This window comes from Lipotes vexillifer, unplaced genomic scaffold (assembly GCF_000442215.2).
Source record: "Lipotes vexillifer unplaced genomic scaffold, Lipotes_vexillifer_v1.1 scaffold571, whole genome shotgun sequence".
Classification (NCBI taxonomy): Eukaryota; Metazoa; Chordata; class Mammalia; order Artiodactyla; family Lipotidae; genus Lipotes; species Lipotes vexillifer.
The window spans coordinates 822,970-844,107 of NW_006790468.1; the positions used below are offsets into that span (position 1 = coordinate 822,970).

Genomic DNA, 21,138 nt, shown 5'->3' on the forward strand with positions numbered 1-21,138 from the left:
AATAATACTAAGATAACACATAGTTATAGCAGTAATAAATGAGAGGGATTTTGCTTTAACAAATAATTGCTTCCAAAAAATGGAAAATGTATCCTTGAGTTATAAGAAAGCACTGGTAACTAGAACAAGCCAAATACTCACCAAGATTATTACATTACCTTAAACATCAGCTTAGCAGCATCATAAAAGTAACTGGCTTTCCGATAGAGTTCTATGGCATCAAGAATTTTATTCTTTTCCAATAAATGAGATGCATACCTCGCTAACAGGGAACCAATTTCTTTCATATTATGACTTTTAGCCAATTCAACAGCTTTGTTCCACTGGGGAAAACATATATATAGCACACAATTACCCAAGCATTTATAGTCAGATATGTCTTAAAACACATACAATAAAGCTTTAGGTTTATAATAATAAATAACACTATATCAAAATAAAAAACTGGTATATGTTTTTAAAAATCACTTAAAATCAGAGCAATTATAAATTTTAGGAGTCAAACATGTCAAAATAGTCAAATGATCTAAGACTGATTTGCTTAAGAAGTACATCTGAAAGAGAAAGCATCAAAGTTTATAATCACATTAATCTTATAATTCTAATTTTTCACAAACTATGAGCAAGAAAAAGATACATTTGTTTATAGTAACAAAATACACAATTTCAGTTAAGAAAATGTCCTATCAGATTTAACATTTAAAAGTTATTTTTATAAAGCAAATGGAGCTTTATAAAATACTTCAAGAAAATACTTAAAAGAATACATTGATAGTCAACAATTTCAACAATTCTGCATTTTAATTTTAGTTAAATTCCAGCTCTTAAAAATATCAAATATGTGTTTTCTATAAGGGGAAAGGAAAATAGATTTGCCAAAATAAATACTGATAAAGTAACTCAATTCCTTCCTCTTGCAATGACCATTAACTGGTCCTTCTTTGGAAACAAAACCCAAGCCTAATAAAATGCAGAAAATTATGAAATTACTTCCAGACAAAAACTTGCCAGACTAAAAGCACAGGGTTTGTTCAGGTTCCCATACTGAGTTAGTTATGAGCGGGTCACCCTTAATGGTAGCATTTCAAGAGGCAAATGCAAATTCCGACATTTTCTCAGTCCTCAACTAAGTAAGAAACTATCTGGCTCCTTTCACAAAATCCATCTCAAGCTCTCCAACCCTTACTGGCAACAGTCTTTAAAGCATCACTGTGGTGACTTTACTTTTCAGCTCCTTACTCGGTTGAGATGTACACAGGTATCCACTGCTGCCTTTGGTTGATTACATTTCAAAAACGCAGTCACTGCTTGTTCGCACATTCCAGCTCTCACGAACATCTGTGCTATTTCCTGTGGACAAAATAATACTATCGATCTCATAGAACAAGGAAATCACTTATATTTTAACTTATAAAACTCCATAGGGACATGAGAATATTAAATTTTCTGGTGGCTACAGTAATTTTTCTTTTAAATGGACATAGGGGCAGTGGCTACAAACCAGAAGAGATGCTAAAACATCACCTTCTATAAAATCTGGGCTTCACTGTCTCACAGCACGGATCTTATTTTCAACCAGGTTCTGAAGATACTGCACTCTTACCTTCTCTCAGTGCAGTAGCTAGCTTACAGAAATACCAAGCTCCAAAACAAACCCCACACTAGCAAGTAAAAAAAACCCTTTAAGACAATTGATGTTATACTCAATGTCGATCATTAATTAGAGGTTTAAGGGAAACCTGACACTCAGAGGGCTCTCAAATCCCTCTATAAAGCAATGCCCCAGACAAGCTGGCCATTCATCAGTTCCGGAAGCTGGACCAAAAACAGAGGAGAACCACAACAACCACCGATCACACCCTTGGGCTGTACTTGCCATCTTCAGAATATCACTCTTCTTTCTTTCTTAATATCTAACTGGTCAGAGATTTCTCTCCCCATCCCTACTCCTAAAATATTTTGGGATATATCATAAAAGTACAATTTTGTACCCAACCATCTCTTTCAAAGTAATGCTTATATTTTCCTGATTATAAAGTAATACATTCTTATGGTAAAAAAATTAGAAAAGATGAAAAATAAAGGTACACATAATCTTATTCCCATAAGAAACCTCTCGTTCTATTCTGGTGTAATTTCCTAATATCTGTGTCCTGTGAATTATATGTATATGTGTGTTTGTGAATGTATCGTAATCATATTATATATAGTTTTGTATCCTGTGTTCCTCACTTAAATATTTTGTACATTTTCCCATATTATTAAAAAATCCTCCAAAACTTGATTTAAAATTTGCAGTACTACTGAAAAGTTTTAATTATTTTAAATATTTAATTATTATAGCTATAATTACTTAGTACTTAATCAGTAATATTACTGCTCTGGATACCGTACAGCAACATTTTTTTCTGCGTCATCAGACACACCTAACAGATGACAGTATAATGTCAGATACACAGTCCCTAATCCCAGGGTTGTAAGTAATTTCAGTTTTCCTACTCAAGTGAACATATAGGATTGAGAATAAGGGTGTATAAAAATGCCATTATTACAGGGATAATTGCTCTAATTCACAATAGAGAAAAGAACTGAATTAACAGAATTCTATACTCATCTATTAAGTAACTGACAAAATTTTGTAGCAGAACCCACGGCTGATATACGTCCAGACCCTGCAGTTGAGAGCTACTACCTCTCCAGGTCTCGTACAACTCAGTGATTTACCTTTCTGATAAAACAAATAAAATACAAGCTCACTTACATTATTCAACAATTAATTTAAAAAGCCTTAAAAAGAAAATTTAGAACAAAGTTATAGAGAACTCTGCTTTTAGTTTCTCTTTTTTTCAACATTAAATCCTTTATTGTTAATATAACCCAATAAAAGTCAAGCTATCTTGACTTTTATTGCTAATATAACCTAATAAAAGTTTATTGTGAACCTAATAAAAGTTTAAGCTATCTTAAACTTTTCTTATAGCAAATTTCAAACATATATACGCACACACTACTCCCCAGACCCACCTCAAATCATTTTGAAGCGAATCTCTGACAACATGTCATTTCATCTGTAAATATTTCACGTGTTCAGCTAATTTTTTTTTTTTTTTTTTTTTTTTTTTCCATGGCTCACGGGCCCAGCCGCTCCGCGGCCTGTGGGATCTTCCCGAAACGGGGCACGAACCCGCGTCTCCTGCATCGGCAGGCGGACTCTCAAGCACTGCGCCACCAGGGAAGCCCTCAGCTAATTTTTTAAAGCAAGTTTACAAAACTGAGAAGCCTACACAAGACTGTGATCATGTTAAAATAGTAGGAATATGACTGATTTCTTCCTCTCCAGTTTCAAGCATTCTGTAATATTGGTAAATTGTTTTAATAACTAAAGCATCATTCCATACCTAAGAAACTGTAAAGTTTTAGTTAATTTTTAATTTTCTATATTGCAGAGGACATTTCCAGACTACAACATAAAAACCTTATAAAGTAACCTAACAACTCCAAAAATTGAAATTTATAATACCTACTGGAAGCAACTTGTGGTTTTCTGGAAGTGAACTGGCAAGATTCTCCAATCCCTCATAATCCTCTAACATATAATAACACTCAGCTAAGCGTTCCTGGTTCCGGCCTTGTACATAATATTGTACAGCATTCAACCTATGGAAAGAAAAAAAAAAAACCTTTTAAAACTAATGTGAATCTCCTCGTAAACAAGCACTTTTACTAAAAATGTTCTTTCATTAGAATGCCAGCACTAGTATTATTCTAATCATCTTTAGTTACAGCATGTCTTTGAAGAATATAAATTGAACAAAAAGCAAAACTAAACTAAAGACTGCATAGCATATTTTAGTTACAACATTCTTTGAATGTTCTTAAGAAATATGTTTTAATCTGATATACAGTTGTATTTCCAAACACTGACATAAATAAATAAGCATACTGATCAAAATAACTTAAGAATAAAAGTCAATGATTTCTGAAAATAATCTATAATAACAAAAGAAAATATAAACTGTGGCCTCAAACAGTAGAAAGCTACCTGGAACTACAGTATAAGTCTTCTGGGTTTTGAAACTCCAAAGTCTTACAGTGCTTACCTGACAGCTTGAAGGATCTCTTGCTCCTCAATGTGAATCCAGAGCTATGTGAATTTTGGGATCTGGAAGGATGGTCTTCATTTCCCTAGCATTATTTCATAGGGAAGTACTCAGGCAGTTACAATTTTAAGTGCCAAATGAACGGATGAGGGGGCCCAGATAGGTTACCTACCACTTTTGCCGATCAGCAAAGTAGTCTCCGATGGCATTGTGGGCTTGTTCAAGGAGACTGTCATCCGCATCACCAGACCCAGTTTTCAGGAGTTGGAGTACTCGAAACCAATCTCCCAACTTCAGCCGGAGGCCAATAGCCAGATCTCTACAAAAAATGACATTCATTCATTCATTCACCAAGTATCTATCAAGTGCCTACTATGTGCTAGGTTCAGTTCTAAGGTACTGAGAATACACAACAATGAAGAGACAGATAAGGTAACTCCAAACATTTTAGAAATTTAGCCTCACCAGGTAAGAGGCAATGCAGAGAACCTGCAAAAGGAAAGAGGAAACAATTTCCTGCCTCTTATTTTTGTAGACTTTCAATTTACTTGGCAAAATAATGACTTAAATAATAATCACTTCTTTTCATCAATTTCTTAAGACATAATCAGACTTATTTCATGTTTACATGTTTGGTTTTATGTTTCTTTTCAGGGCTTGAGTTGTATTAGCAACCTCCTGAAAGTACAGATAATAAAAATTAGATATAATGTTCACAGCTGAAATGAAGTTCATACAGTATTTTATATAAATAAAAATGAAATATAAAGAATAAAACTCAATCCCTAAATACCTTTGATTTTTATTTCATGCTCCTTGACAACTGAAAATTAAATAATGGCCTAAACCAAAAAAGAGAACCCAAATAATGAGTGGTATAGTAAATGATAAAGCCTCCTGTCTCTGCAGTCATATGAATTTTTTTCCTACCAAGTGAAAAGTCTCCCATGGCCAGTCATTAACACTACATAAAAACAGAGAAGAAAGCTGCCCCCAAATTACAAAGCATAAATTAATGAAGGTCATGTAGACTATCTAGGTTGTAATCCAAATTGAAATTATTTTCTGAAAGAGATGGTATGATACATCTAGTCTATTTTACAATCCTCATTTGTGAAAAAAAAAATCACAAATTCTGGAATTAGTCCGGATGCCTGCACCTTTATCACTTACCTTCTGTCCATATCGAGATACATCCTTTCAGCCTCTTCGAACCTGCCGAAGTAGGCAGCCACTTCCGCCTGCTTCATGGACTCACTCTGCAGGTTACCCAGGCGCTTCACAAACTTAATGCCTTGGTAATCTTTGCAACGCACAAACGCTTGCTCTGCAGTGTGCAAATCCAGTTTCTGAAGAGCTGCTTCAGCCAGTAGGCGCCTTTATTAAAAAGAGAAACAGAAAAGCCAATGGCGAGTTAAAGGATAAACAAGTCTTGAATCAGAATTCAATTATTACACCTACTGTTTCTAGTGAAACGTGGTGGAAAGTGATTATTTTAACACATTTATACGTTTCATATAATGTTATGCTCATGTTGAATACTTCCGAATCTAAAATAAATTTCTATATTTTAAATCTAAAAAGAATAAGAACAGAAGCCTATTCCCATCAGGAGCCTCGTATGAGAGCAGGGGACGACAGAGCTGAGACTTTACACCTGAAAAGTTGAGAGGTTTTATTTATTTATTTTTAAATACCAAAGTCGGGGGTGTGGATTATCCTCTATGAATTGAGATGCATCCTCAATTCCAACCTTCTCAATCAGTGCTCGGCTATCTCTCAGGGACCGAATCTCAAAGTTAATGATATAATCCTTGTTTGGATATTCTGGATTCTAAAAGTAAAGATGAAAAGAAAGAAATTCAAATAGTTGCCTTTAGAGTATGTATTTTTTTTTTTTTACAGTAAAAACAGCAAACAAACAAACAACTGTATCATATTATTAGCAAAACTGGGAAAAAGAGAAATTGCCATGTGTGGGTCTTTTGAATTATCTGGAAAACACCCACAGTCCACAAGTGAAGTCCCTCCTGAGGCAATCAGGGGAAAAGGGGACAGTCGTCAAAGGGGTCCCTTACAATCATGCAGCCTTGTCTCCCTCGGCTCAAAATGTCTTTCCCCAGGAGCTACTCTCTTCCCGTCCCAAGTGCCGCCAGCCTCCACTGGAGCAGAAAACACCATGTGCAGGGCCTCTACCCCTCACTCCTTAATCTACTCTTTTTTTCTATTATTGAAAAGAAAAATTATAAATAGCAGTTGCTCTGAGGGTGGGTATGGACAGATTTACTGGGAAGAGGCATGAGGGAACTTTCTAGCATGATAGTAATGTTCTGTATCTTGACAGGGGTTTGAACTGCACAACCGTATGCATTTGTCATAACTCACTGACTGATACACTTAAGATCTGTGCATTTCACTGTATGCATATTTTATTTCAAGTGAAAGAAAACTATAAGCAAATACGGAACTTGAATTACTGAACTTTAATTAATGATATGCATGCTAAAGTATATATGTACTAACTCTGAAATATATTAAAAAACAGGACTGATTAATGGGCAGATAGACAGATGGACAGAAATATGACACAGCAAGTACAGTAAAATGCTAAATAGAATTTAAGTGCTGCCCACATGCTGTTGGGCAGCAGACAATTTTTTTTTTTTAAAAAGAAAAAGGGCTGGTTTTCATCACTACTTTCCTTTTATAATTTAGCAGCCTGACAAAGAAAAAAAAATTTAAAGACCAGTCTTGCAGCAAAGAACTAGCTAACAGCCAGAGAAAGAAAACAGTTATCACGAACTCACCGATATTCTACATATTCTAAGTAACGAAAAAGTGAAGCATACAAGAAAATTAGAGCCCCCATGTGTAAAAGAGTAATGGCTCCCATGGACCAGAGTTCTCTGAAAAGGTTAACTGAGCCACACATACCCTTTCCCCACCCTGCAACTGAACCCCTGTATCTAGAAACTGAAAAGTTCTTAGGGAACTACCGTACAAAGTAGGATGCAAAGAGCGTGAGTTTTGGACTCAAACAGTCCTTAGCTCAAATCCTAATTCCATCCCTTGCTGGTTATGTGGCAGCTCTTTCTAGAACCTGCCCTACCCCACTCCCTACCCACCCAGGAAGCCAGGGCCATCCCCAAATATAAACCTAATCATATCATTCTCCTGCACTACTCCGCCACCGACTCCAGGATCAAGTCTAAACTCCACAGCAAGGCATACGAGGTCACTTATGACCTGGGCCCCCTACCCCATTACCTCTCCCCAGCCTCATTTCTGCCAGCACTACAGTTACACACACCGGCTTTGAAGCCAGAAAGCTTGGAGTCAAACCATGCTTTTGCCTACTGCTAACCGGGTATCACTGGCAAATCAGCTTATTTCTCCAAGCCTCAGATTCTTCCTCTGAAAAAATGGAATAGTAATCAAACTTACTTCCTAGCATTGGGAGGATTAAGCGAGATAACACATATCAAACACTGAGCACAATGCCTAGCCGTGTTATTCACATTATTCACAGTCTCAGAACTGACCCAATGCTCTCTTGCTTCAGGCCTTTGAAGGGATACACCTACTGACTGAACCACAGCACCCCTGCCCCTCTTCCAGTTGATGAAGTTCTTGCCTATCTCCCCAACTCCTCTACTTGAAGCCAGGAACTGTCTTACTGGCTCTCAATAAATATTTGCTGAGTCAATGAACAGATGAACTTTGGGTAAATCATTGTCAGCCACTAAGAGCCTTCCTCACCTAAAAATGAGGTCTGTGTAAAATCTACCAGGTACAGCTGTAATCACAAACAAACATCTCATACAAAGGAAGTTTAGTGAACGTTAATTCCCGTCCTTTTCCTTCTGCACTCCTTCTCTAGTCCTCCAAGAAATTTCTCATGTTATTTCTTTTTCCTATTTTATTGAAATATAATTGGCATGTAACATTGCATTAGTTTTAGGTGTACAACACTCAGTGTTGTTTCTTAAAACTGTATGCTTGAAGGAATCCACAGTTCAGCTAAATATTTCCTGGGTCAACAAGACCTCAGACGGAACTAAGGTATGACAATATTCTTTTCTTTACGGCTTTGCATGTAATAAGTCAGACAGATAACAAAATTGTCACACAGAACCTGGTTTTCCCTCACAGTTTAACAACGCCTGCCAGTAAACCGGGCAACAGTACTGTAGTTATTCTTTTTTTTTTTTAACATCTTTATTGGAGTATAATTGCTTTACAATGGTGTGTTAGTTTCTGCTTTATAACAAAGTGAATCAGTTATACATATACATATGTCCTCATATCTCTTCCCTCTTGCGTCTCCCTCCCTCCCACCCTCCCTATACCCTGCCTCTAGGTGATCACAAAGCACTGAGCTGATCTCCCTGTGCTATGCGGCTGCTTCCCACTAGCTATCTATTTTACTTTTGGTAGTGTATGTATGTCCATGCCACTCTCTCACTTTGTCACAGCTTACCCTTCCCCCTCCCCATATCCTCAAGTCCATTCTCTAGTAGGTCTGTGTCTTTATTCCCGTCTTACCCCTAGGTTCTTCATGACATTTTCTTTTTTCTTAGATTCCATATATATGTGTTAGCATACGGTATTTGTCTTTCTCTTTCTGACTTTCTTTATCCTAGTATTAGATATGCATAAAATGTGTATCAAGAATTTTAAAGTACATCTAACCAGTTTAAATATGTGTTTTAAAAAATTCTTCATAAAAGTCAATATAATCATCAGAGCAACACATCACAGGCATTTTTAAGCATTCCAGAATTTAAGGCAATCAGCAACTATGAGCCTTTCTTGAAAAAAATTATAACGATGAAATCCAGCCAGCTAAAAGATTAATCAAAATTAAGAACTCATGTACAGAGAAAATGTAGAAGAAGACTGGTAATAGCTTTCATTTAAATATAAGACTACATATGTGGAAAATTAGGGTTACAAAACAAAATGTAAATGTTCTAAATCTTGACAACATAAAAATAACAATGTGCCTAACAAAAAGAAGAGAGAAAGAGGGAGAAAATGTAAAAACACCATCTTTTAGAGTGGACAGTCAATACTATTAAAAATTAAGATGTAGTTTAAAAGCAATAACCTCTTAGTTCTTCAGTTTTTTTCTTAACCCAGAAAAACTGTATCATTTGTGGTGAAAAAAAATTAATGTTCCACTATTCCTTCAGATTCACTGTCACATTATTGAATTAAAACTAAACAGTAAACAAGTAGATTGTACAGTGATGTCATTTTTATAAAATTACTTCTGTTTATGTATCTAATCTACCAAATCTATCTTTCCACATACTGGTTACAGCTATACAGGATAATGTTCTGATGTTTATCTAATGTTAATCATTAAGAGACCTAGATTGTAACAGAACTTCAGACCTTCCTTTTTGACTTTGACTGCTGATAGCTTTTAAGCCTCACCCTTCCCCCTTCCCCTTCTGCCTCACATCTGGACAAGATGATAAGAAAGCATAAGCGTTCCATCTCTTGGTGACGCAGGAGTTTCAAACCACACATATCTCTACCTACCCATGGGAACCCTCACCCTAGGCCCACCCTCTAACTGCCCAAAAAGCCCAAGCCAGTCTCCTTTCCCTGCTCTCAAACCAATTTTGGAGCAGCTTGGAAAGCCTATCCTTTCTCCCCTAAAAACTCATTAAGTTTGTAAGACCGTTTTACACCCTTTTGGTGTATCTGTGGTGTCATCACTCTTTACACGCAAACCAAATTTTGGGTGGGGGCCATTCCTTCTGCGGCAGGGTGGTCATGACACAGAAGACAACTGGTTCCCAATAAAAGAGCTGCAATTTACATGTCAAACCAAAATATGAAAACATGCTACAAAAATGCAACTAACTTCTGGAAATTTAAAATCCACTATTCCAATTCCAAAAAACATATGTAGTACATAGAAAAATAAACATTTTAGATAAAAGGAAGGTAAACTTTCAATACATTCTTAGAGTAAAAAATTTTCAAAGAACGTTCAATGAAGGCCAAAGTAGGGATTCAAAAATTATCTGGAATTCCTTATGTGGAATTAGAAATAGATTATTTTATAAAACCTGAAAAATAAAATAGGAGAACAGTGGACCTCCAAATAAAAAAGTTACTCAAATATCCTAGAACAAGCGAAAGACTAAAGAAAATTGCCAAATATTTCTTCAGTATCTCTGTTATTAATATAAAAATAATGAAAACAACTAACTACCATTTATGAGCTCTTGGTCATAGCACTGTGCTGTTTTTCACTCATTATCTTATAAAATAACAATCCGGTAAGACAGGTACTATTACTATCCACATTTTATAGAGGTAAAAACAGGCTCATAAACAGGAAAGGAAAAATGAAACTTTAAAAGATGAAGGAACCTGTCTAAAGGTTGTATAAGTGACAGGGCAGGGCTGGAACTCCTCACTGCATACTCCTAACCAGGACACTACACTGCCTGGTACAAAAATGAGTCCCAGTCAAGCCAGCAACAGAAATATAATTGTTTTTTTAATAAGAATTACCTTTAATATCTCATCCAAAAGAACAGATTTAATTTCTAAATCCTCAAAATTACAAATATATCCAGAAGTCTGAATGGGTTCCTTTAAAGACAAAAACAAATGTTATGTTTAACTGTACAAAATTTTCCTTCTTTACCATATCATGATTTTAACTTTTATTATCAAAATTTTCAAAACAACAAAAAAGGAGAGAGAATGTCATTAACACCCATATACACATCATCTAAATAATTATTCACATTTTAGAAATATGCTTCAGTCAATTTTTTGGCTAAGGTATTTTAAAGTAAAATAAATTTAGACATGACATTTCACCCCTAACTATTTCATATCTCTAAAACATAAGGATGTTCTCTTACAATGGCCACATTACTATTATCACACCTTAACATAATCAGTATTAATTCCCTAATAGGATCCAGTATCAGTTCAAATTTTCTGAATTAATCCAAAGATGGTTTATACAGTTTGATAATTCTTATTCATTCCATGCAACATTAAATTTAATGAAATTGACAAACACTATATTTGTATCTAAGCACATATATCAAAGTCCCATACCATACTGAAAAGTATGTTCTCTGTAACATTAGCCGGAGGGCATCCTTGATAGATTCATTTCCTACATAAGAAGATTTAATTTGCCAACATGGAAACACATGAGCCTGCTATATGTCTGGTTCTTGTCCTAGCGTTATACAGGCTTGTAGAAATAAAGTATGGTAAACGCATATTATAATGTAAAGTAGTTGTCCTAAATCCCTAGTAAAAGAAATACACTCCCAATATACTTAACACCTCCAAGAACACTGTAAAAAGAATAGGATGACGTTGTCTGATAATGAACATAACTCCAGAATGCAATTTTTTAAAATATGTGTGTGATGTCATAGTGAAATAGAAAGTAACCTAAATCCAAATGAAATAACATATCAAATTTATAACTCTGAAAGTTAGTGCTTCATATATAATAGAAACTACAAAAATTATTATCATGGTAAGACACTAAAAAGATGAAAATAAGAAGTAAATATTGAATCATATTTAGTTTGCATTTAATATGTCTAAGTTTAATAATGAGGCTCTTGTAGGCACATTATATGTGTTTATTGGGTTTTTAAATGTATATTTTCTTTAAAAGGTAGAAATTGACTAAAATTATATGAGAAAATTTTATAAAATCCCTAAATTTCCTCAAAAAATTATATTACATATAGGCAAACAGTATGCTTTTATGAACCGAAAAAATCAGAATAAAATTTAATTCACAAAAAAAGCACATGTAACAAAATATTTCTTATAAATTATAGGGGCCTTTCATATACTTTATTTTGGTACTCCATGTAAATTAAGTGTACCCTTATAAAAAGGTTAATCACTAGGAAATTTTTTATTTTTAGCTAGACAATTTAACAAAGCAAGAGGGTCAAAAGATAAAGTCATAAAAGATGATTTGTGGATAAAAATAATACCAAAAACAAAGAGAAAAGGAGAAATAGAAGGATAAGGAGTGAGATCGGGCAGCACCAAGATGGCACAGGGAGACCCTGAGCCCAGTTCCTCCCACAAACACACCAAAACTACACCTACGTATAGAACAGAAGACTAGCAGAATGGCTCTTCCACAACCAAGGCTGCAGAAAGATAAAACACACCGAGTCTGGTAGGAGGGGAGGGGAAGTGATCTAGCCAAGACCCACACCCCTAGCAGGCAACCTAGAGACGGAAGGGCTTATCACAAGCATGGGGATCTTCCCTAAGGAGCAAGGGGTTCACACCCCACACTGAGCACCCCAGTCCTGGGGTCCAGCACTGGGAAGACAAGCTCCCTTGGCTGATTTTTAAAACCAGTGGGGCTTACCAGAGGGCTGTAAGAAACTGAGACCCTGCTCTTAAAGGGTGCAAGCACAGTCTTGCTTGCAGAGGCAGCAGATTGAAAAGTGCCTGGAACCCTGACCTGCCTGCCAAGACTGCACCAGCACAGTCTCCCAGCCTGCACTGGGCTGCAGCTCTAGCACCCCCCACAGAGGTGGCAACCACCACTGCACCACGGGAGAAGACGCAGCACGCACAGGGCCCTGGCTGTAGCCCTTCCGGCTCCAGCCCCACCTTCTGCCAAGGCAGCAGCCCCAGAAAGTCCCGGGAGAAGCCCCCACCTATGCTGGTTCCAGTTCTAGCCCCCTACTCCCCTCCCCAGCTCCAGCCCACCCCTCCAAGGCAACGGCCCCAGCACACCCTAGAAAAAGTCCCGGCCTACACTCACTTCAGAAGCAGCTCTCCCACCAAAGCCACTGGGCACACACAGACTGCATACAGATGTTCTCACATAAGGACACACCTTAAAGGATGGGATAGGTAATTGTTTCACCTAATTTCATAGAGACAAAAAGAGAAAGTAAAACAAAATGAGAAGATAGAGGAATATGTTCCAAATGAAAGAACAACATAAAATCCCAGGGAAAAACCCTCATGAAACAGAAACAAGTAATTTACCTGATAAAAGAGTTCAAAACAATGGTCTTAAGAGTGCTCACCAAACATGGGAAAAGAATAGAGGAAGATAGTGAGAACTTCAACAAAGAATTAGAAAATATGAAAAAGAACCAACCAGAACTGAAGAACACAGTAACTGAAATGAAAACTACAGGAGAAGGAATCAACAACAGATTAGATGATATTAGAAGTATGTATGAGCGACCTGGAAGACAGAATAGTAAAAATCACCAAGAACTAAGAAAATATGGGAAGGGAAAAAAAAAAACTCACTGGTAAAGGCAAATATATAGTATAGGCAGTGGATCAATCACTTTAAAAAGCTAGTATGAAGATTAAAAAACAAAACATTGTAAAATCAACTATGACTACAAAAAACAGTTAAAGGACATACATAAATATGTAAAATATCCAAAACATAAAACGTGGGGGGCGGGGTGAAAAAATGTAGACCTTTCAAAGTGCAATTGAACTTAAATGACTATCAGTTTAAAACAAATAGATATATGGACATATAAATATAGATATAGAAATGTCATATATATGACCTTCACGGCAGCCACAAACCAAAAACCTACAATAGATACACAAAAACAAAGAGACAGGAACCCAAATATAACACTAAATAAGATCATCAGACCAAAAGGAAAGAGACTAAAAGAAAAAGTAAAGAACAGAGAAGAACTACAAAAGCAACCAGAAAACAAGTAACAAAATGGCAGTAAGTACTGTACATATCTATCAATAATCACTTTAACTGTAAATGGACTAAATGCTCTAATCGAAAGACACAGTGTGGCTGAATGGATAAAAAAAAACAAGACCCATCTATATGCTGCCTACAAGAGACTCACTTCAGAGCTAAAGACACACACGGACTGAAAGTGAAGGGATGGAAAAAGATATTACATGCATAAAAATTAAAAGAAAGCTGGGGTAGCAATACTCATATCAGACAAAATAGACTTTAAAACAAAGTCTATAACAAAAGACAAGGAAGGGCATTATATAATGATAAAAGGGTCAATCCAAGAAGAGGATATAACATTCATAAACATATATGCACCTAACATAGGATCACCTAAATATATAAAGCAAATATTAACAGACGTAAAGGGAGAAACTGACAGTAATACAATAATATTAGGGAACTTTATTCCCTACTTACATCAATGGAAAGATCATCCAGACAGAAAATCAATTAGAAAACAGTGGCCTTAAATGACATATTAGACCAAATGGACTTAAAAGCTATCTACAGGACACAAACACAGCAGAATATACATTCTTTTCAAGTGCTCATGGAACATTCTCCAGGATAGATCACATGCCAGGCCATAAAACAAATCTCAATAAATTTTAAAAGACTGAAAAGATATCAGGCATCTTTTCTGACCACAACAGTATAAAACTAGAAATCAATTATAGTAAGAAAACTGGAAATAAAACAAACACATGGAAACTAAACAACATCTAAACTAAACTAAAAAATCAATGGGTCAACAAAGAAATCGAAGAATCAGTACCCTCAGAGGGTCACTGGAGATGAAAATGATCAAGCAGGGAATATCAACATTAAATACTCATTTCCTAATCCTCAAGGAAAATATGCTTTATCAATGAATTAGAATTTTGCACACAAATGGCACCCTTTTCTCACACATAATCTGAAGAAAGGTCTACAATTTAAGGAAAGGTATGAAACTAGAATTCATAATAACACTCAAACGTATAAAAATGTATTCTGTAGTAACCATCAAACAACAGTTTATCTCCTTAATAATAACACAGAATACTATGTCCTAAAGGAGTTCTAGTAAGTTCAGTTTTGAAGAGTATGACCTCACATGCTAGAGGAGTGACTAGCAGAGTAACTAACCAAACAGGGACCACAGGCAGGGTCCTCACGAATGAAAAGAACAGCACACCATGGTTTATAAAGAAATCCAGTCAATGGTAATGTTATAAGAAATCCACCTACCTCTAAATCTAATAGAAATTGAAGTACTTGCCAAGCCAGACAACAAACTCCAAAAATAAATAAATAAAAGGTTGTTCTTTTAAAACTACTTAAGAAACACTTTCCACCAGGCAAAGATTTCCCTTGGTGCTAGACTGACCATGTGTGCTACACACACATTATGAACAGCCAGGCATAATCCTCTCACTGCTCCAGGCATATGATTTTGGAATTAATACAAGTAGGGCCAAGGATGGGAAAAGGACCCTAACACTCAAAAAGTATTTTACTTCCATCCTCAAGTTTATCCCATGGTTACCTGTCAAATTTCCACACTTGTTTTGTACCAAGGGTCAAATTTTCTTTGAACCCTTGAAAGAAGTCCATGCTTATATAGGTCAAATGCAGCAGCCCTGAATGCCCTTCCTTTGAGCCATTACTCAGGGCCTGAAAATTACAAAGATCCTAAAAGCTTTAACAAAGCCTTTGAGAACAATTTACATCAGGTCACTGACCAACCCAAAGATCCTGAGTAGGGCTCAAATGGGGAAATGTAAAAATAATTCAGGGTATTAAAGATGTTTAGTTTACCACTAAATAATTACAGAAGATCTTCAGTAGCTCAGGGGACCCAGCATGTAATTTCTTCCCAAGAAGGAAACTACAGGTCCAAACAAACATCAATTAATGACATAAAGCACTTATCAAGTCATCTCTTATTATTTCCACTAGTGGAGTATAACAGGAGTATTGAAAATTCCAAATTGAAAATCCACTGATAATTCAAAAATTGTTTAAAAGATTTATCTTCTTAATGATGTTTTGATTAGGCTACCACTCAAATTATTTTGAATTCCCAAACACAACAGCTAGCAGTTGATACAAAGCAGACTGACAGGAAAATTCTGAGCCTAAAAATTAGCTAAAAATTAGATGTGAGCCACAAGTAGAAAATAAAAATATAACTTTAAAATCAGTGAGAAAGCAGCTTTCTGACACCCCAGAGAGAGCAGATTATTAATCACAGTCCACATTTGCCTGTTCGTAAGATTATCAGGATGATAAAGAACATGGATTACTAGGTGATAAAGTTCATGTAAATATACATAAGACAAAGGTAAGCACAGAACAGGCAAAAGAGAATGAAAGGGCAAGGCAATTCCAAAACCACATTTTTTTGGCTGGTGGTTTTAAGCAATTTTGGTAAATAAGACTACTTTATTTGTTTTAAACTTTGACAAGGAAAGAAATAAAGACCATATAGTTAGTGAGCATGGTTCCATCTTTTAAAAAGAATAGATAAATGCTTAGAAAGTGCCTTTCAGTGAAAGTGGAGAATATTTAAAGGATAAATATTAATCCCACTTAAGACCAAATATTTTTAAATTCCACAGAAATGTTTCTATTTATTTCCAGAATTCATGCAGCCAACACCAACAAACTTCTTGAAGAAACAAAGGGGAAATGTCCAGGTTTTGGTATTTGCCTCATTATTTATGTACTGTTAATGCTCATTTCTTGTTTTTACCTCAGGATCCAAGTTTCTGAAAACATACATTCTTGTCTTCTCCATCATTGCAAACAAATCAGGATTATCTTTGGCCCACTTCATATCCCAGACATCTTTTCGTTCCAATTTTAACAACTCGCCAATAACTTGCTGTCCTGTGCTGTCTGTCACCCGAGCATCCAAGTCAAAGAAGGTCAGAACTCCTGAGATGTCTATGATAGCAAGACGACTACAAATAATGAAATTGGAGAAGGGGAAAAAAAAATTGTAAAAGTACTATCTGCCTTCATGAATATAATTACTTATCACCATTCTTCAAAATAAGTTCATCAGAACCCGGGAATAAGGTAGAAATGGCTTTAAATAAATAACTGGCTTTAAACTAACATTTATAAATTTGATAGAAGACATGGGCTGCTTTCCATTTTGCTTCCTTGTGAAAAAAGTATCCAAAGGGATTAAAGCAACTGGTATGCAAATAATTTTTTTTTTAATTACACTAGAGTTTCTATATTTTGCCCAATGAGAGAAAACATCTAGACACAGTATAGTAAATATAATATTTAAATACAAATATACTATAGTAAAACCACACTGAACTGTAAGACAAGTTTAAAACAAACACAAGTCTTTGCATTTATTACATAAATACAACAATCCCAATGGATGACTTCTAACATGTACGTGAGGAAAGTTTTCAGACTTACCTGGAGTTGCAATTCAAGGATAACTGGTAGGCTCGACAATTAAGGGAGTATTTTTGAATCAAACCAATATTAGGAAGACTGTATCTCTGAATGGTGCCTGATTCACGACTCTACAGAAAATATTTTTGATTACTAAAGCATATTTACCATAATAATATTAAATTACAACTACAGGTCTCTCTATATATTCATACATTTGTTTCAAAGCCAAAGTGATGGCGCCATAGTGAATTCTCAGTTCTGATCCTGATCGTGTTCTGAGTACAAATTTACCTCATAATTTAATTAAAACCTTTTTAAAGTGGCTGAAGGTGATCTAATTTTTTTTTCATGTAATATTCAAGAAAGAAGTCAGAAACCTAGCTCTTTAATAATACACAAGTCTTACGTCACAAGGAAGATGTATCTAGGGTTATTTACAGTTGTCTAGGTTAACATTTGGGGTACGTTAAAGGTTAAAATATAAAGCACTTATTGAACTAAATTTCATATATGTGAAAAATCAATATAAGATCACCACAGGAAAGAGCTGTTACTGAAAGTCTACGTTTTTATCCTATAGCCATCTATGTGATACCAGTTTGTGGCAAAGGGAGATGATCAGAAAGCAGTGATACAATGAGTATTAGTTTAAATGTGCTTAAAAATAAAACAGAATATAAGTTTCTATGCAACTCTGTGCAAGCCTTAAGGCTGACAGATCAACAGTTAGAGCAACAGACGGGAGAGAGCTGTGATTTTCAAACCCTGCTGTGCCTCCGGGCCCGTAGCCACGGGAAAAAAGCAGAAGGCTGCACTCAGCCCATCATTCCCTATCCCCTTTCTAATGGGAGCAGCTCTGCCCTCCCAGCATACTTCCCCACAGAGGCCTATCAGAAAGGCTGGGGAGGGCAAGAGAGTGGTGAGGAGGGCGGCTATTTTTTAATGTACAAAAAGGAGGTATAGGCTTTAAAAGATTATATTGAAGTATGCAATAAGATTTTGTTTTTGAAAAAGTGGGTCCTGTGGCTTTAAAAGTTTGAAAAAGGCAAGGTTCTAAAAGCTGTTTATATTTCAACACTGGAAAGTTTTAAACGCAGAAGATACCTTTTCCATTAAAATTTTTGGCTGGTATTAAAACTATTTGAGTGTTTCTTATAGGTAGACTCTCATTTAGGAATTAAGTCAATTTTTGTGACTGATCTGACTTGCATGTTTTTTAATTTTTCCTGCAAATGTCAGAAACACAACTAACACAACCAAAAACCTGCTGTATAGCAAAGAATCTAAAAAGAAAACCTGACCTGACTGTAAGACAAACTGCCTTAAAACATATACCAAATTTATTTGGTGAGGAAAAATGAATACTATGTTCTTAAGACTTTTTCCCCCATAAACTTAGCTAATGTCTAAAGAATGTAACTAGAACTGGAAATATACACATGCAAGGATCTATTTACATAATTCGAATTTAATGACTCTACCAGCATTACTATATTAAACATTTATTTCTAAAATTAATATTTTCAAATGTCAGAGCTCAAGAAAAGGCACAACAACACTGATACATTGATTTTATTTGAAAACTTCAGCAAAAATTTGCCACAGCCTTCTTTATTTTACTGGCTACCAAGCACACTACCTCTTCATTCTAATTCTTATGGAAGCAGCTGAGCCAAAGCACTTTCTCCAATATGAAAAAGCAGGCCACACAGAGGAGGAAACTTTCCAAGAACTACTACCACCATCCATCTGCTCCACATCTGCCAACCTTTATAGGGCTCATTCAACCCAGCCTCAAACTCTCCCCAGCTGGCCACGATTCTACAGCTTTCACAAAGTTATTTTTGGCAAATGATTAACAATTTGTGAGGCAATCTTTAAAACTTTCTTATTTCTTTTGTTGGACCTAGTAAAACTTGAGGTGCCCGCAAGATGATATTCAAATCTAAAACATGTTGCTTTATTCTATTTTTAACAAGTTAAACGATTATTATTCATAGAATAAGTTTTCCTTTTAACAACTTACCACAATCAATGTCTTATCAGATGCAGTTATGGCACAAATTGGATCCCTTGTGCCCTAAAATAAATCAGCATTACTCTTTAACAAATATTTATTGACTGGTTAATCTGGTACAAGGTAGTATACAATTCACTACGAAGAATGCTGTAACTATATATTTATTAACTTAACCAACATTTACTTACTGAGCACCTACTATATGCCAGACATTGAACTAAGCACTGGAGATACTCGGATAAAATCTTTGCCCTCGGGGATTACTCAGAAGCCTACTGGGAAAGACAGTGGAACCAACACCTAATGACAGTACAGTATGATCACAGTAGAGGTAAACCACACGAGTTATAAGTGCACAGAGGGAAGAGCATAAACTTATACCAAAATGGGAAGAGAGACAAAAACTTGAGCTTAGCTGTAAAAGATGAACATTCAGCAAAAGGATCAGCGCGTGCCAAAATAAAGAAGGGGGCAAATGGCATGGCACTGCTACAACCTGGATGGATTATTTTTTTAAGCCAGTCTCAAAAGATGACATGCTATTACATGCTGTATGATTCCATTCGTAAAACATTCTCAGAGAGACAAAACTATAGAGATGGAAACAGATGAGTGATTTTGCCAGAGGACAAGGATGGGGGTGGAGAGTGGGTGTGAAAATGAAGCAGCACAAGGCAATTCCTTTATGGTGATGAAGTTACATAAAACTACATGTAAAAACTAGTGAAAACTGAATAGGAATTGGGTCGTAGTCTAGTTCACAGCATCATTACCAATGTCAACTCCCTGATTTTGATATTACACTATAGTTATGTAAGATGTCACCATTGAGGGAAGCTGGGTAGACAGGCTCTATGTGCTATTTTTGCAACTTCCCGTGGACCTAGGATCATGTCAAAATAAACTTTTTTTCGAAATCAAAAGAAGAAAAAACAGATCTAGAAAAATTTGAATTAGAATAGAAATTTTTAAAAGAATTACTAGAATAAAATGCTATTCGTTGGAAACAAATTTTTTTCAGGTCTCAAAATAAAATTACAGTATTTCCAAATCTATGCATATTAACATTTGCTGGCAATAATAAAATCACCTACTTGAATGGCTTTACTATAATCAAGCACACCATCCACTGATCCAGAAGGAGTATCATCAACATGATAAATTCTGAAAAAAAAAAATTTTTAATTTCAATGATAGTATAAGTAAGGTTTATACTATTTCATGATCTCTAGAACAATTAAAGGATTGGATGACACCGATGAATACTGTTATTTAATATTACTGTCCTGATTATTTTAAAGAGTTCTTGACACAGCTCAATCTTACAAAGGCAGAAACTACCTACCATGTGTTTACTAGTTATGCAAGTGCCATGTTCCTGAGAGCTATGCCAAAAATATATTTGGACACTGAATCATGTATTTCCAGTGAATTTCGGTAAAAGCCCCAAGAGATATCTTCCCTTACTCCCCCGTTGAACATCGGTCAGGAACAACTTCTAAAGCACCAAGTCTCTCTGTTGTTTCTCCATAATTTCCCTTCTAACGATATGCTAATAAAGGTAAAACTTAAGTGTATTTGGGAAGCTCTAATTAACGGAATTCTTGTTCTGAAGTAAAGAACCCTCCCCTATGCCTACTGTGTTATGAAGATGCACCACTTCTGGTGTACCATCTCTCGGATACCTTTACTGTAACACTTATTCACACCACAGTATTGCTGCTAGTTTCCTTGTCTCTCCCACTAGATGGTGATTTTCCTAAAGGCAAAGACTACATCTCCAGTGCCTGCCACACCTTGTCAGGCGCTCTATAATGTCTGCTGAAGAA

General features: G+C 35.7%; 1 protein-coding gene across 2 annotated transcripts in view; it reads right to left on the reverse strand.

Annotated features, from left to right (window-relative positions):
• Nucleotides 1-21,138, reverse strand: part of WDR35 (WD repeat domain 35) — a 68,255-nt gene that overhangs the window by 13,618 nt on the left and 33,499 nt on the right. For both annotated transcript variants that reach the window (XM_007463745.1, XM_007463744.1), the window contains 11 exons: nucleotides 20,404-20,473; nucleotides 19,316-19,369; nucleotides 17,308-17,417; nucleotides 16,619-16,829; nucleotides 10,638-10,718; nucleotides 5,798-5,934; nucleotides 5,274-5,477; nucleotides 4,273-4,419; nucleotides 3,525-3,657; nucleotides 1,240-1,350; nucleotides 159-323 (listed from right to left, as the gene is read on the reverse strand). In XM_007463745.1, the coding sequence (XP_007463807.1) occupies nucleotides 159-323; nucleotides 1,240-1,350; nucleotides 3,525-3,657; nucleotides 4,273-4,419; nucleotides 5,274-5,477; nucleotides 5,798-5,934; nucleotides 10,638-10,718; nucleotides 16,619-16,829; nucleotides 17,308-17,417; nucleotides 19,316-19,369; nucleotides 20,404-20,473 (1,423 nt within the window). The remainder of the gene's footprint in view (nucleotides 1-158; nucleotides 324-1,239; nucleotides 1,351-3,524; nucleotides 3,658-4,272; nucleotides 4,420-5,273; nucleotides 5,478-5,797; nucleotides 5,935-10,637; nucleotides 10,719-16,618; nucleotides 16,830-17,307; nucleotides 17,418-19,315; nucleotides 19,370-20,403; nucleotides 20,474-21,138) is intronic.